At 47.9% G+C, this 17,938-nt stretch overlaps 1 protein-coding gene across 2 annotated transcripts in view; it reads right to left on the reverse strand.

Moving 5' to 3' along the window:
- Nucleotides 1-1,354: 1,354 nt before the first annotated feature.
- LOC110518702 (phospholipid-transporting ATPase ID-like) overlaps nt 1,355-17,938 on the reverse strand; it is an 83,873-nt gene continuing 67,289 nt past the window's right edge. For both annotated transcript variants that reach the window (XM_036939292.1, XM_036939282.1), the window contains 4 exons: nt 17,135-17,404; nt 3,650-4,222; nt 2,763-3,417; nt 1,355-2,658 (listed from right to left, as the gene is read on the reverse strand). In XM_036939292.1, the coding sequence (XP_036795187.1) occupies nt 3,319-3,417; nt 3,650-4,222; nt 17,135-17,404 (942 nt within the window). In that variant the 3' untranslated portion in view covers nt 1,355-2,658; nt 2,763-3,318. The remainder of the gene's footprint in view (nt 2,659-2,762; nt 3,418-3,649; nt 4,223-17,134; nt 17,405-17,938) is intronic.

A 17,938-nucleotide genomic window follows, 5' to 3' on the forward strand; every position in this document is an offset into this window, starting at 1 on the left:
GCAAATATGTACAAAAAGTATTTAAGCATATTTTGTGTGTTTTTGTGAATTTTTGTGTGGCTTAATTCGTGTGAAAAGACACATTTTTGTGCAACTTAATTCATAGGAAAATACAGTTTTGGGGGGCAAACGTAGGAACAATATTTTAAAAGTTATTTGAGCATTTTATGTTGTATTTTCACACAAATTAAGCCACATAAAAACGCACAAAATCTGCTGAAATACTTTTTGTGCATATTTGCACAAATTGAGTGTGATATTGTGTTGCACTGACTTACAGGTGGTTTGAGCCTTCTACAGCAGGGAGAGACAGGTCCAGCAGAGACTGGTTGTGCTGGTTTCACCCTATAATCTTTCTAACCAGAGGCTGTATGCTGTAGAACAGTGGTATTCAAACTTGTTCAGCTGGGACTCCATTTTTTCCCGGAAACAATTTCAGGGGAAGCCATTTTTCTTCACAACATTTTTTTACGACCCCATTTTTTACATCAACAAATAACCTTCAATTCATTACATGTTCATCTCTTATCAAATTAAAAGAAAACAAATGCATTTTATTTTTCAAATCTTTCTCAAAAATGTTTTTATGTTGACCCATACAATAATCTGTACTCTTCATTTTTTGTTCATAAAAAAATAAATGTTTTTATTTTGCCGCGATCCAACTGCAGTTCACTCACAACCTGGACTTTGAATACCACTGCTGTAGAGTACAACAGCTGTCTCACCTAGTTTCACCCTATATCTTTCTAACCAGAAGCTGTATGCTGTAGAGTACAACAGTGAGAGCATCATTCCAGTGGCCCTGGAGGACTGGGTTTGTTTCTCCTGCTGTATAGAAGGAATACGTTACATGATGACATGCCTAGTAGAGGGATGAACTGGGTTGATCATCATTACTGTGGATTTATTAAGGCTTAATAATAATAACCCTGATCCCTCCCTCCCAAGCCTCCGTTCATTAACACGTTCTCCTGTTCCTAGACCAGCTCAGTCTCTAGGTAACTACAGGTTCCTGTCTGACTGCATAAGCCCATATTAACATACTTTCCCCACACTCAGTCCTCCCCAAAGCAACATGGACGCCATAGAGGGCTTTATTGTCCATTGTCTCTCACAACGCCTCAGAGTCAGTCCGCCCCAAAGCAACATGGAGGTCCAGGTTGTTGTTAGAAGTCCATCTCCTCTCTCTTAAGCCCAGTACGGGCTTAAGTGTAGTGTAGTTCTGTCTGTGGGCCCAGCAGCAGGTCACCAATATGGTGCAGTGGAGGAGGATGAAGAAGAACATGACGAAGAGGAGTCTTGCTGTGTCCTGTAAGGTTAAAATGGCGTTCTCACTGAGAACTATAGTGAACACAGAAACTCTGCCCATGAACTTATGATGATATATACTACAACATTCCAGCAAGGACAGCATCCTGCATTCTTCAGTCATTGGTTGGCTGACTGAACCCCTCAGTGTCCTGCCAAGTTATTGGCTAAAACAACAGACGGACTATGTATGTGAAGATTTCAGTCAGGCAGACGGATAGAGAATGTACAGTAGTATGTACCCATAAGAGTGTAGGATGGTGCAGCCTGTCTGGTTTGACTAAGCCATTGGGCATGGTGACACAGCAACATGTAATCATGAATACAAAGACCAGGACCACTGATAAGGTTCTAGAGACATTCCTCATACAGACTGTACAGGTTAGAGGGACAGCTCTACACTACTGCATTGGTTTACACGCTGTCATACATTATTAGAGAAGGTAGATAGCATTACTTGGCCTATTAAAGACATGTTTATGATTGGTTAACAGCTGGATACAGACAGGTGAATTGGAGTACTATGTCTAACAGCAGCTCATCATAAAAACCACTCATTCTGCTATTTCATCTCAATTCACCACCTTTCTGACCATCAAATGAACCTCTCGTCTGTCATAAAGACTCAATTCACCACCTTTCTGACCATCAAATGAACCTCTCTTCTGTCATAAAGACTCAATTCACCACCTTTCTGACCATCAAATGAACCTCTCGTCTGTCATAAAGACTCAATTCACCACCTTTCTGATGATCAAATTAACCTCTCTTCTGTCATAAAGACTCAATTCACCACCTTTCTGACCATCAAATGAACCTCTCGTCTGTCATAAAGACTCAATTCACCACCTTTCTGACCATCAAATGAACCTCTCTTCTGTCATAAAGACTCAATTCACCACCTTTCTGACCATCAAATGAACCTCTCGTCTGTCATAAAGACTCAATTCACCACCTTTCTGACCATCAAATGAACCTCTCTTCTGTCATAAAGACTCAATTCACCACCTTTCTGACCATCAAATGAACCTCTCTTCTGTCATAAAGACTCAATTCACCACCTTTCTGACCATCAAATGAACCTCTCCTCTGTCATAAAGACTCAATTCACCACCTTTCTGATGATCAAATGAACCTCTCTTCTGTCATAAAGACTCAATTCACCACCTTTCTGATGATCAAATAAACCTCTCTTCTGTCATAAAGACTCAATTCACCACCTTTCTGACCATCAAATGAACCTCTCTTCTGTCATAAAGACTCAATTCACCACCTTTCTGACCATCAAATGAACCTCTCTTCTGTCATAAAGACTCAATTCACCACCTTTCTGACCATCAAATGAACCTCTCGTCTGTCATAGACTCAATTCACCACCTTTCTGACCATCAAATGAACCTCTCTTCTGTCATAAAGACTCAATTCACCACCTTTCTGACCATCAAATTAACCTCTCTTCTGTCATAAAGACTCAATTCAATACTTTGTTTTGAACCAATCTGATATGATGTTATGACATATGATCCATTGTATAAATAGTATAGTCATGTCTGAACCACAGCGGTGCTGTTGGAGTGGGGTTTCTGTCCGGAACCCTGTGGTACCAAGCTCTTCAGCAGATGGTTACATCATTTGCATGAAGAAGTGCTTCTTTCAGCCTGCCTCATTGGTTGAAGAAGACAGATAAGTGGGTTGTGGGTAGTCTGAGCATGTCTATCACAACTACCACACACTATCTTTCAGACGGAAACATATATGTACCAACACTATTGCAACGACAGTGTCATACAAATGCCAGTGGGTGTTGATGGGTGTGTATGCCTTCCGCCTACATTGGCTGCCACTTTGGATCTCTTCCTAACCCAGGGTGAGTGCCATTCCAAACATTCCACCTTCAGTATTCCAAACTTCCAAATGCAGTATTTCTTCACGTATTCCAAGAGAATCCAGTGGGATATGACAGCCTGTCCTTCTTCTTTCTATCATCTGTCCATCTGTCTGTCCGTCTCACACGGTGTGGTTGGTTTCCTTGGGAACAGGGGGAGGTCCCGGGCTGCTGGTTCCGCTGGTGCGATAGGCGACGCCCCTCCAACCAAATAGAGCATCCTGCAGGACAGGTGGAATACCCGGTTACTGTTGTGTGAGGTTGTGTGTGTGAGGTTGTGTGTGTCAGGTTGTGTGTGAGGTTGTGTGTGTGAGGTTGTGTGTGAGGTTGTGTGTGTGAGGTTGTGTGTGTGAGGTTGTGTGTGTGTGTGAGGTTGTGTGTGTGTGTGAGGTTATGTGTGTGTGTGAGGTTGTGTGTGTGAGAAACAGATTAAAGAAGATGACAGTATCTCACCTGTACAGCGCCCAGACTAAGGTTCCAACCACCAACCGAGTCTCCCCCAGGACTCCTCACAGAGGTGGGAGTGAGAGCGTCAGCAGAGGGGACCTGGGCTGGAGCTAACGCTGGAGGTGTGTTTGTGGGAGGGCCAGAAGCCACCTGTGGGAGTATGACAGGCAGCGTGTGTGTTCCCTCCTCCAGGGGAGTATCCTGTGACCCCCCCAGGAGAGAGGATGAATTAGACAGGGGGGGAGCCGATCCCGACACATAGCTAGGTGCCGGGCTGCTCTCTCCTGAGGCGCTTTGCGGGGGATGTGTATTTGAGTGTTTCTTTTTGCGCAGGGTGTCTATCCAGCTGGAGCTGTGTCTGGAGGCAAAGTTGGCCAGTGCCAGGGAGGACAGTCTCATGTTCTTCCCAGAGGTGATGAGCTCCCCAAAGCCCTCCTGGTGGGCAAAGGCATATCCTGACCTCCTGAACCCGCCCCTCGCCCCCAGACGACCCTCAGGCACACCCCCGACCCTGACTCCTCCCATGCATCGACCCGCTGGCTTCCTCGTCTTCTGACGCACCAGCTGGGTGTAACGCACCTGGAGGGGGGAGAGGGGTCAGGGCAAGGGAGGGGTGAGCGCAGGGGAGGTAGAGGGGGCGGGAGAGCAGGGGAGGTAGATTGGGAGGGGGGAAAGGGAGAGGTAGAGGGTAGAGAGGACAGACAGGAGGGTTATTTCTTAGTATAAAGGGACATGTAGGGTTTAACACTGGTGACCGGTATCCTGGGACTTCCTGACCAAGCTCCTTCCCCTTTTTGGGAGAAAAATATTGACGGATCTTGTAGACCAATAATCCAAAAAAATTATGCAGCACTAATGCAAAAATACTAAATATGCACGATAGCTGTCACGTCCTGGTCTTAGTATTTTGTGTTTTCTGTATTATTTTGGTCTGGCCAGGGTGTGACATGGGTTAATTATGTGGTGTGTTTTGTCTTGGGGTTTTTGTAGGTATTGGGATTGTGGTATAGTGGGGTTGTCTAGAAAAGTCTATGGTTGCCTGAAGTGGTTCTCAATCAGAGGCAGGTGTTTATCGTTGTCTCTGATTGGGAACCATATTTAGGCAGCCATATTCTTTGAGTGTTTTGTGGGTGATTGTTCCTGTCTCTGTGTTTGTTTGCACCAGATAGGGCTGTTTAGGTTTTCACGTTGTGTTTATTGTTTTGTATTGTTCGTGTTTATCTTTTATTAAAAGATGTATCGAAATAACCACGCTGCATTTTGGTCCGCCTCTCCTTTGACGGAAGAAAGCCGTAACAGAATCACCCACCACAACAGGACCAAGCGGCGTGGTGACAGGCAGCAGCAGCAGGAGCAGCGAAATCCAGATTTCTGGACATGGGAGGAGATATCGGATGGTAAAGGACCCTGGGCTCAGCCTGGAGAATATCGCCGCCCCAAAGAAGAACTGGAGGCGGCGAAAGCGGAGAGGCGCTGGTATGAGGAGGCAGCACGCGGATGGAAGCCCGAGAGTCAGCCCCAAACATTTATTGGGGAGGGAACACAGGGAGTATGGCTAAGCCAGGTAAGAGACCTGCGCCAACTTCCTGTGCTTACCGGGGGGTTAGAGAGACCGGGCAGGCACCGTGTTACGCACAGCGTCTCCAGTGCGGGTGCATAGCCCGGTGCGGTACATACCAGTTCCGCGTATCGGCCGGGCTAGAGTAAGTATCGAGCCAAGTGTCATGAAGCCGGCTCTACGCATCTGGTCTCCAGTGCGTCTCCTTGGGCCGGCTTACATGGCACCAGCCTTGCGCTCGGTGTCCCCGGTTCGCCTGCATAGCCCAGTGCGGGCTATTCCACCTCGCCACACTGGCAGGGCGACCGGGAGCATTCAACCAGGTAAGGTTGGGCAGGCTCGGTGCTCAAGAGCTCCAGTGCGCCTGCACGGTCCGGTCTATCCAGTACCACCTCCACGCACCAGCCCCCCGGTAGCAGCTCCCCACACCAGGCTTCCTGTGCGTGTTCTCGGCCCAGTACCACTAGTGCCAGCACCACGCACCAGGCCTACAGTGCGCTTTGCCTGTCCAGCGCTGCCAGAGCCTTCCTCCTCTCCAGCGCTGCCGGAGTTTCCCGCCTGTCTAGGGCTGTCAGAGCCTTCCTCCTCTACAGCGCTGCCGGAGTCTCCCGCCTGTCTAGCGCTGCCAGAGCCTTCCTCCTCTACAGCGCTGCCGGAGTCTCCCGCCTGTCCAGCGCAGTCAGAGCCTTCCTCCTCTACAGCGCTGCCGGAGTCTCCCGCCTGTTCAGCGCTGCCAGTCTGCAAGGAGCAACCAGTCTGCAAGGAGCTGCCAGTCTGCAAGGAGCTGCCAGTCTGCAAGAAGCCGCCAGACTGCAAGGAGCCACCAGTTCTGCCAGTCTGCAAGGAGCCGCCAGTGCTGCCAGTCTGCAAGGAGCCGCCAGTGCTGCCAGTCTGCAAGGAGCCGCCAGTGCTGCCAGTCTGCAAGGAGCCGCCAGAGCTGCCAGTCTGCATGGAGCAGCCAGAGCCGCCAGTCTGCATGGAGCAGCCAGAGCCGCCAGTCTGCATGGAGCAGCCAGTCAGCATGGAGCAGCCAGAGCCGCCAGTCAGCATGGAGCAGCCAGAGCCGCCAGTCAGCATGGAGCAGCCAGAGCTGCCAGTCTGCCAGGATCCGCCAGTCAGCCAGGATCTGCCAGGATCCGCCAGTCAGCCAGGATCTGCCAGAGCCGCCAGTCAGCCAGGATCTGCCAGAGCCGCCAGTCAGCCAGGATCTGCCAGAGCCGCCAGTCAGCCAGGATCTGCCAGAGCCGCCAGTCAGCCAGGATCTGCCAGAACCACCAGTCAGCCTGGATCTGCCAGTGCCATTAACCTGCCTGAGCTTCCTCTCAGTCCCGAGCTACCCCTCAGTCCCGAGCTACCCCTCAGTCCCGAGCTACCCCTCAGTCCCGAGCTACCCCTCAGTCCCGAGCTGCCCCTCAGTCCAGTGGGGCCCTTGGTGAGGGTTACTAGGCCAAGGTCGGCGGCGATGGTCGCCAATCAAAGGACGCGATGCAAGTGGACTAAGACATTGTTGGAGTGGGGTCCACGTCCCACCCGGACCCTCCCCTATGGGTTTAGGTGTGCGGCCGGGAGTCCGCACCTTGGGGGGGGGGGGGGGGGGTTCTGTCACGCCCTGGTCTTAGTATTTTGTGTTTTCTTTATTATTTTGGTCTGGCCAGGGTGTGACATGGGTTAATTATGTGGTGTGTTTTGTCTTGGGGTTTTTGTAGGTATTGGGATTGTGGTATAGTGGGGTTGTCTAGAAAAGTCTATGGTTGCCTGAAGTGGTTCTCAATCAGAGGCAGGTGTTTATCGTTGTCTCTGATTGGGAACCATATTTAGGCAGCCATATTCTTTGAGTGTTTCGTGGGTGATTGTTCCTGTCTCTGTGTTTTGTATTGTTCGTGTTTATCTTTTATTAAAAGATGTATCGAAATAACCACGCTGCATTTTGGTCCGCCTCTCCTTCGACGGAAGAAAGCCGTAACAATAGCTGCATAAATGAACCGAACATAACGACTCCTTGGCTTCACAACCTACATTAGACCAGTCATCACAATGCTAGCAGCCAAACATATTTAGTCTATAGGCCTGCTCAACATAGTCCTCAATAGAAAACATCACTTACATGCATGACTTCCATAAACTGCATTGCTGACTATCATGTGTAGGCTACACACAACCTGTTGACACAGTTACTGAAGGCAATCTCCATCTCACATTCACAAAGCTCCAGCCATACTCACTGTTAACAAGATGGTAGGTACATTGTGTCCACAAACGCTCTTGATGAAATAGACATTTGCAACATTGTTCCATGATGTTACAATAACAAAAATGAGTAGACAGGCCCCCTGATAGCCAGGTCCAGGTCATAAACCACAACCTTCTGAATCCCCCTGATAGCCAGGTCCAGGTCATAAACCACAACCTTCTGAATCCCCCTGATAGCCAGGTCCAGGTCATTAACCACAACCTTCTGAATCCCAATGATAGCCAGGTCCAAGTCATAAACCACAACCTTCTGAATCCCCCTGATAGCCAGGTCCAGGTCATAAACCACAACCTTCTGAATCCCCCTGATAGCCAGGTCCAGGTCATAAACCACAACCTTCTGAATCCCCCTGATAGCCAGGTCCAGGTCATAAACCACAACCTTCTGAATTCCCCTGATAGCCAGGTCCAGGTCATAAACCACAACCTTCTGAATCCCCCCGATAGCCAGGTCCAGGTCATAAACCACAACCTTCTGAATCCCCCTGATAGCCAGGTCCAGGTCATAAACCACAACCTTCTGAATCCCCCTGGTAGCCAGGTCCAGGTCATAAACCACAACCTTCTGAATCCCCCTGATAGCCAGGTCCAGGTCATAAACCACAACCTTCTGAATCCCTCTGATAGCCAGGTCCAGGTCATTAACCACAACCTTCTGAATCCCCCTGATAGCCAGGTCCAGGTCATAAACCACAACCTTCTGAATCCTCCTGATAGCCAGATCCAGGTCATAAACCACAACCTTCTGAATCCCCCTGATAGCCAGGTCCAGGTCATAAACCACAACCTTCTGAATCCCCCTGATAGCCAGGTCCAGGTCATAAACCACAACCTTCTGAATCCCCCTGATAGCCAGGTCCAGGTCATAAACCACAACCTTCTGAATCCCCCTGATAGCCAGGTCCAGGTCATAAACCACAACCTTCTGAATTCCCCTGATAGCCAGGTCCAGGTCATAAACCACAACCTTCTGAATCCCCCTGATAGCCAGGTCCAGGTCATAAACCACAACCTTCTGAATCCCCCTCATAGCCAGGTCCAGGTCATAAACCACAACCTTCTGAATCCCCCTGATAGCCAGGTCCAGGTCATAAACCACAACCTTCTGAATCCCCCTGATAGCCAGGTCCAGGTCATAAACCACAACCTTCTGAATCCCCCTGATAGCCTGGTCCAGGGGGAGTGAAAAGAGCCAACAAGCTGGCAGGCATCTTTCAGTCAAAGTTATGGGTAAGCTAAAACAAATAACAATTTCACTAGCCTGTAGGCTAATAACCTCATCATATTTTACGCCTACATTTAGGCTACATCAACACATTTTGTGGTGACTTTGACAGAACTTTGAGTTGACAACTTCCGGCGCCGACAGAGATGGCCGCCTCGCTTCGCATTCCTAGGAAACTATGCAGTATTTAGTTTTTTTACGTATTATTTCTTACATTGGTACCCCAGGTAATCTTAGGTTTTATTACATACAGTCGGGAGGAACTACTGGATATAAGAGCAACGTCAACTCACTATCATTACGACCAGGAATACGACTTTCCCGAAGCGGATCCTCTGTTTTGCCCACCACCCAGGACAAATAACATTTGTCTGATCTACATCTAGGAAAATGTCCCTCTTGATTTATTTAGGGAAAAAAGGGTCTCATTGCTGTAATGGTTAATACTCAGATTGTATCACTCATTGTAGAACATTTTGTTTACACAGACAGTAAACTTCACATTCCCAGTCGGCGAACCAAAACAACGACGCCGTAACAGGGGCCGACGAAGCAGTCTTCTGGTCAGGCTCCGGAGATGGGCACATCGCGCACTGCTCCCGAGTATCCTACTCGCCAATGTCCAGTCTCTTGACAACAAGGTTGATTAAATCCGAGCAAGGGTAGCATTCCAGAGAGACATCAGAGACTGTAACGTTCTTTGCTTCACGGAAACATGGCTCACTCGAGACACGCTATCGGAGTCGGTACAGCCAGCTGGTTTCTTCACGCATCGCGCCGACAGAAACAAGCATCTTTCTGGTAAGACGAGGGGCGGGGGGGGGGGGGGTATGCCTTATGATTAATGAGACGTGGTGTGATCATAACAACATACAGGAACTTAGATTAATTTGATTATAATCACAGCCGCATATATTCCCACCCAAGCAGACACATCGATGGCCCTGAACGAACTTTATTTGACTCTATGTAAACTGGAAACCACATATCCTGAGGCTGCATTCATTGTAGCTGGGGATTTTAACAAGGTTAATCTGAAAACAAGACTACCTAAATTCTATCAGCATATCGACAGTGCAACCAGGGCTGGTAAAACCCGGTATCATTGTTATTCTAACTTCCACGACGCATATAAGGCCCTCCCCAGCCCTCCTTTCGGAAAAGCTGACCACGACTCCATTTTGTTGCTCCCTGCCTATAGACAGAGACTAAAACAGGAAGCTCCCGCGCTCAGGTCTGTTCAACGCTGGTCCGACCAATCTGATTCCACGCTTCAAGATTGCTTCGATTACGTGGATTGGGATATGTTCCGCATTGCGTCAAACAACAACATTGATGAATATGCTGATTCAATGAGCGAGTTTATTAGCAAGTGCATCGGCGTTGTCGTACCCACAGCAACTATGAAATCATTCCCAAACCAGAAACCGTGGATTGATGGCAGCATTCGCGCGAAACTGAAAGCGCGAACCACTGCTTTTAACCAGGGCAAGGTGACCGGAAACATGACCGAATACAAACAGTGTAGCTATTCCCTCCGCAAGGCAATCAAACAAGCTAAGCGTCAGTATAGAGATAAAGTATAGTTGCAATTCAGCCCCGTCGCTGACCAGGATGTCTTGCTCCCAGACAGACTAAACAACTTCTTTGCTCGCTTTGAGGACAATACAGTGCCACTGACACGGCCCGCTACCAAAACCTGCGGTCTCTCCTTCATTGCAGCCGAGGTGAGCAAAACATTTAAACGTGTTAACCCTCGCAAGGCTGCCGGCCCAGACGGCATCCCCAGCCGCGTCCTCAGAGCATGCGCAGACCAGCTGGCTGGTGTGTTTACGGACATATTCAATCAATCCTTATTCCAGTCTGCTGTTCCCACATACTTCAAGAGGGTCACCATTGTTCCTGTTCCCAAGAAAGCTAAGGTAACTGAGCTAAACGACTACTCACTTCCGTTATCATGGGGCTGCTTTGAGAGACTAGACCTCGACCATATCACCTCCACCCTACCTGACACTCTAGACACACTCCAATTTGCTTACCGCCCCAATAGGTCCACAGATGACACAATCGCAACCTCACTGCACACTGCCCTAACCCATCTGGACAAGAGGAATACCTTTGTGAGAATGCTGTTCATCGACAACAGCTCAGCATTTAACACCGTAGTACCCTCCAAACCCGCCATCAAGCTTGAGACCCTGGGTCTCGACCCTGCCCTGTGCAACTGGGTACTGGACTTCCTGACGGGCCGCCCCCAGGTGGTGAGGGTAGGTAAAAACATCTCCACCCCGCTGATCCTCAACACTGGGGCCCCACAAGGGTGCGTACTGAGCCCTCTCCTGTACTCTCTGTTCACCCACGACTGCTTGGCCATGCACGCCTCCAACTCAAATCATAAAGTTTGCAGACGACACTACAGTGGTAGGCTTGATTACCAACAACGACAAGACGGCCTACAGGGAGGAGGTAAGGGCCCTCGGAGTGTGGTGTCAGGAAAATAACCTCACACTCAACGTCAACAAAACAAAGGAGATGATCGTGGACTTCAGGAAACAGCAGAGGGAGCACCCCCCTATCCACATCGACGGGACAGTAATGGAGAGGGTAGTAAGTTTTAAGTTCCTCGGCGTACACATCACGGACAAACTGAATTGGTCCACCCACACAGACAGCGTGGTGAAGAAGGCGCAGCAGCGCCTCTTCAACCTCAGGAGGCTGAAGAAATTCAGCTTGTCACCAAAAGCACTCACACTTTTAGAGATGCACAATCGAGAGCATCCTGTCGGGCTGTATCACCGCCTGGTACGGCAACTGCTCCGCCCACAACCGTAAGGCTCCCCAGAGGGTAGTGAGGTCTGCACAACGCATCACCGGGGGCAAACTACCTGTCCTCCAGGACACCTAGACCACCCGATGTCACAGGAAGGCCATAAAGATCATCAAGGACAACAACCACCCGAGCCACTGCCTGTTCACTCTGCTATCATCCAGAAGGCGAGGTCAGTACAGGTGCATCAAAGAGACTGAAAAACATCTTCTATCTCAAGGCCATCAGACTGTTAAACAGCCACCACTAACATTGAGTGGCTGCTGCCAACATACTGATTCAACTCCAGCCACTTTAATAATGGAAAAATGTAGGTAAAAAAATGTATCACTAGCCACTTTAAACAATGCCACTTAATATAATGTTTACATACCCTACATTACTCATCTCATATGTATATACTGTACTCTATACCACCTACTGCATCTTGCCATCTTTATGTAATACATGTATCACTAGCCACTTTAAACAATGCCACTTTTATATGTTTACATATCCCACATTACTCATCTCATATGTATATACTGTACTCAATACCATCTACTGCATCTTGCCTATGCCGTTCTGTACCATCACTCATTCATATATTTTTATGTACATATTCTTCATTCCTTTACACTTGTGTGTATAAGGTAGTTGTTGTGAAATTGTTAGGTTAGATTACTCATTGGTTATTACTGCATTGTCGGAACTAGAAGCACAAGCATTTCGCTACACTCGCATTAACATCTGCAAACCATGTGTATGTGCAAATAAAATTTGATTTGATGAGTAAATTGTGACAAATACAACAAGAAACCATTAGTTTCCTGTCCGTGTTTCTCAATTGACAGTGGTATAATCAAAGATTTTTTATAACTAAACCAAAATAGACCACATCCTGTCTTTCCAAATGAAACAAATGAGTCATAGTGGGCAGAACAAGTAAAATGGTGGGCAGAGCCAAGCACAAGCTAGCGAGATCCTATTAGCTCGTTCTAGCATACATCTGCATATTTCCATTATGAAACGCCTACTTTGTGGAGTGAGCGTGTGCAATAACTCAATTAGCCTTTGCATTCCTTCTAAACAATGCCATTTTTTTACAACTTTGGCAAAGGTTAAAATCTACATAACAGATTTTAGTTTTGGGGACAGAAAACTGTATTGAGGTCATATGTTTCCCAGATGAGAAAATGTGCAGAATGTCGGCCAGAATCCATCTCCCTACATCTTATCCCACTGTCAGCCACTGGGCTTCCTCTCACTACCATATTTGGTAGTGAGTGGGAATGGCAATCGGATGCTTCACATTTACACATCCGGTGAAATATCTGTCTCATTGGTCTATCTGTGGTATAATTATGTCAGATTTATTACAGGACGGTTGCAATTTTCTCAGGAAGGATGTGTAGAACGTGTAGAATGTTTTCGGACAATATTAAACCCTAGTGATAATGACGTATTATAAGGTGATAGGGACAGCTGTTCTCGAGGGAATGAAGGTATATTCACAGACTCACGAGTCAATATTTACAGAGAAGATAAGTGACGGGACACAGAGAGCGCTGGCGTACGCACAAACAGTTAATCATTGGTAGAGTTAGGGGACATTGGTGTGATTTCAGTCACAGCAATGAAGAGACAAACAGACAGAATCACAGTAGTATAGAGAGAAGACAGGAGTCATGGCTGACAGACTGAAGGCCAGACTGAAGGCCAGACTGAAGGCCAGACTGAAGGTCAGACTGAAGACCAGACTGAAGGCCAGACTGAAGGCCAGACTGAAGGTCAGACTGAAGGCCAGACTGAAGGCCAGACTGAAGGCCAGACTGAAGACCAGACTGAAGGCCAGACTGAAGGCCAGAGTGAAGGCCTGACTGAAGACCAGACTGAAGGCCAGAGTGAAGGCCAGACTGAAGGCCAGACTGAAGACCAGACTGAAGGCCAGACTGAAGACCAGAGTGAAGGCCAGACTGAAGGCCAGAGTGAAGGCCAGACTGAAGACCAGACTGAAGGCCAGACTGAAGGCCAGACTGAAGGCCAGAGTGAAGGCCAGACTGAAGACCAGACTGAAGGCCAGACTGAAGGCCAGACTGAAGGCCAGACTGAAGGCCAGACTGAAGGCCAGACTGATGTAGATGAGTACTGAAATACTTTGAGACAGGAACAGAGGATCATAAAGAAGTGGTCATGAACCAGCATCATTTCTTCATCCCTTCCACTGATTTCAAATCAAATCAAATCAAATCCAATTTTATTTGTCACATACACATGGTTAGCAGATGTTAATGCGAGTGTAGCGAAATGCTTGTGCTTCTAGTTCCGACAATGCAGTAATAACCAACAAGTAATCTAGCTAACAATTCCAAAACTACTACCTTATAGACACAAGTGTAAGGGGATAAAGAATATGTACATAAAGATATATGAATGAGTGATGGTACAGAGCGGCATAGGCAAGATACAGTAGATGGTATTGAGTGCAGTATATACATATGAGATGAGTATGTAAACAAAGTGGCATAGTTAAAGTGGCTAGTGATACATGTATTACATAAAGATGCAGTAGATGATATAGAGTACAGTGTATACATATACATATGAGATGAATAATGTAGGGTACGTAAACATTATATTAGGTAGCATTGTTTAAAGTGGCTAGTGATATATTTTACATCATTTCCCATCAATTCCCATTATCAAAGTGGCTGGAGTTGAGTCAGTGTGTTGGCAGCAGCCACTCAATGTTAGTGGTGGCTGTTTAACAGTCTGATGGCGTTGAGATAGAAGCTGTTTTTCAGTCTCTCGGTCCCAGCTTTGATGCACCTGTACTGACCTCGCCTTCTGGATGATAGCGGGGTGAACAGGCAGTGGCTCGGGTGGTTGTTGTCCTTGATGATCTTTATGGCCTTCCTGTGACATCGGGTGGTGTAGGTGTCCTGGAGGGCAGGTAGTTTGCCCCCGGTGATGCGTTGTGCAGACCTCACTACCCTCTGGAGAGCCTTACGGTTGTGGGCGGAGCAGTTGCCGTACCAGGCAGTGATACAGCCCGACAGGATACTCTCGATTGTGCATCTGTAGAAGTTTGTGAGTGCTTTTGGTGACAAGCCAAATTTCTTCAGCCTCCTGAGGTTGAAGAGGCGCTGCTGCGCCTTCTTCACGATGCTGTCTGTGTGGGTGGACCAATTCAGTTTGTCTGTGATGTGTACGCCGAGGAACTTAAAACTTACTACCCTCTCCACTACTGTTCCATCGATGTGGATAGGGGGGTGTTCCCTCTGCTGTTTCCTGAAGTCCACAATCATCTCCTTAGTTTTGTTGACATTGAGTGTGAGGTTATTTTCCTGACACCACACTCCGAGGGCCCTCACCTCCTCCCTGTAGGCCGTCTCGTCGTTGTTGGTAATCAAGCCTACCACTGTTGTGTCGTCCGCAAACTTGATGATTGAGTTGGAGGCGTGCATAGCCACGCAGTCGTGGGTGAACAGGAAGTACAGGAGAGGGCTCAGAACGCACCCTTGTGGGGCCCCAGTGTTGAGGATCAGCGGGGTGGAAATGTTGTTGCCTACCCTCACCACCTGGGGGCGGCCCGTCAGGAAGTCCAGTACCCAGTTGCACAGGGCGGGGTCGAGACCCAGGGTCTCGAGCTTGATGACGAGCTTGGAGGGCACTATGGTGTTAAATGCCGAGCTGTAGTCGATGAACAGCATTCTCACATAGGTATTCCTCTTGTCCAGATGGGTTAGGGCAGTGTGCAGTGTGGTTGAGATTGCATCGTCTGTGGACCTATTTGGGCGGTAAGCAAATTGGAGTGGGTCTAGGGTGTCAGGTAGGGTGGAGGTGATATGGTCCTTGACTAGTCTCTCAAAGCACTTCATGATGACGGAAGTGAGTGCTACGGTGCGGTAGTCGTTTAGCTCAGTTACCTTAGCTTTCTTGGGAACAGGAATAATGGTGGTCCTCTTGAAGCATGTGGGAACAAAAGACTGGGATAGGGATTGATTGAATATGTCTGTAAACAGCTGGTCTGCGCATGCTCTGAGGGCGCGGCTGGGGATGCCGTCTGGGCCTGCAGCCTTGCGAGGGTTGACACGTTTAAATGTTTTCCTCACGTCGGCTGCAGTGAAGGAGAGTCCGCATGTTTTAGTTGCGGGCCGTGTCAGTGGCACTGTATTGTCCTCAAAGCGGGCAAAAAAGTTATTTAGTCTGCCTGGGAGCAAGACATCCTGGTCCGTGACGGGGCTGGTTTTCTTTTTGTAATCCGTGATTGACTGTAGACCCTGCCACATGCCTCTTGTGTCTGAGCTGTTGAATTGAGATTCTACTTTGTCTCTATACTGACGCTTAGCTTGTTTGATTGCCTTCTCATCTCATCTCTCCAGTGAGCCATGTTTCCGTGAAGCAAAGAATGTTACAGTCTCTGATGTCCCTCTGGAATGCTACCATTGCTCGGATTTCATCAACCTTGTTGTCAAGAGACTGGACATTGGCGAGAAGTATACTGGGGAGTGGTGCACGATGTGCCCGTCTCCGGATTCTGACCAGAAGACCGCTCCGTTTCCCCCTTTTACGAAGTCGTTTTTTTGGGTCGCCGGCTGGGATCCATTCCGTTGTCCTGGGTGAAAGGCAGAACACGGGATCCGCTTCGCGAAAGTCATATTCTTGGTCGCACTGTTGGTGAGTTGACGCTGCTCTTATATTCAGTAGTTCTTCTCGACTGTATGTAATGAAACCTAAGATGACCTGGGGTACCAATGTAAGAAATAACACGTAAAAAAACAAAAAACTGCATAGTTTCCTAGGAACGCGAAGCGAGGCGGCCATCCCGACAGTCACATGACTGAATAACTATTTTGTTTTACCTTTATTTTACCAGGCAGGTCAACTAAAAACAAATACTTATTTACAATGACGGCCTGGCAATTGGTGAATGCTATCTGGAGTTTATCTTCTGTTTTCACCTATCCAATGTGTTAGTGAGTAGGATCAGTGATTATGATGTGTTGGATCAAGGAGGAATGTACAGTGTGTGTGAGTGTGGTCAGAAGCATATTGTTCTCACCGTATCAGAGAGCTCTGTGAGTGTGGCCAGAAGCATATTGTTCTCACCGTATCAGAGAGCTGTGAGTGTGGCCAGAAGCATATTGTTCTCACCGTATCAGAGAGCTGTGAGTGTGGTCAGAAGCATATTGTTCTCACCGTATCAGAGAGCTGTGAGTGTGGTCAGAAGCATATTGTTCTCACCGTATCAGAGAGCTGTGAGTGTGGCCAGAAGCATATTGTTCTCACCGTATCAGAGAGCTGTGAGTGTGGTCAGAAGCATATTGTTCTCACCGTATCAGAGAGCTATGAGTGTGGCCAGAAGCATATTGTTCTCACCGTATCAGAGAGCTGTGAGTGTGGCCAGAAGCATATTGTTCTCACCGTATCAGAGAGCTGTGAGTGTGGCCAGAAGCATATTGTTCTCACCGTATCAGAGAGCTGTGAGTGTGGCCAGAAGCATATTGTTCTCACCGTATCAGAGAGCTGTGAGTGTGGTCAGAAGCATATTGTTCTCACCGTATCAGAGAGCTGTGAGTGTGGCCAGAAGCATATTGTTCTCACCGTATCAGAGAGCTGTGAGTGTGGCCAGAAGCATATTGTTCTCACCGTATCAGAGAGCTGTGGTTTCAGGTCCAGTTTGAGGAATCGGAAAGCCAGAACTGGAACGATGCAGATCACTGTGGCCAAGACGATGGTCAGCCACACCAGCGGCTGGACCAGTGTGCTCTGGGCACTGCCAACGAAGTGGAACTGGTTGGGAAAGATGCTGAATAGAGTCTGGCTGTGCATAGCCAACATGATGGTGAAGAAGGAGCCCACAGAGCCCCACACAAAGAAATGGTTGATGGCTGTCCAGTAGCCTGTGTCCAGAGCAATCTACACACGCACGCACGCACGCACACACACACACACACACACACACACACACACACACACACACACACACACACACACACACACACACACACACACACACACACACACACACACACACACACACACACAGAGAGATTTAAGCAATAAGGCGTGAGGGGCTGTGGTACTATGCATGGCCAATATACCATGGTTAACGTTAACGTTAAAAATACATGTTTCATCATACCTGTGGTATATGGTCTGATATACCACGGCTTTCAGCTAATCAGCATTCAGGGCTCTAACCACCCAGTTTGTACTGAAGGCCGGTGTATATCAGACCGTATATAATAATAATAAGGGTTGTGGTATATGGTCTGATATACCACGGCTTTCAGCTAATCAGCATTCAGGGCTCTAACCACCCAGTTTGTACTGAAGGCCGGTGTATATCAGACCGTATATAATAATAATAAGGGTTGTGGTATATGGTCTGATATACCACGGCTTTCAGCTAATCAGCATTCAGGGCTCTAACCACCCAGTTTGTACTGA

Source organism: Oncorhynchus mykiss, chromosome 2 (genome assembly GCF_013265735.2).
Source record: "Oncorhynchus mykiss isolate Arlee chromosome 2, USDA_OmykA_1.1, whole genome shotgun sequence".
NCBI classification, from domain to species: domain Eukaryota; kingdom Metazoa; phylum Chordata; class Actinopteri; order Salmoniformes; family Salmonidae; genus Oncorhynchus; species Oncorhynchus mykiss.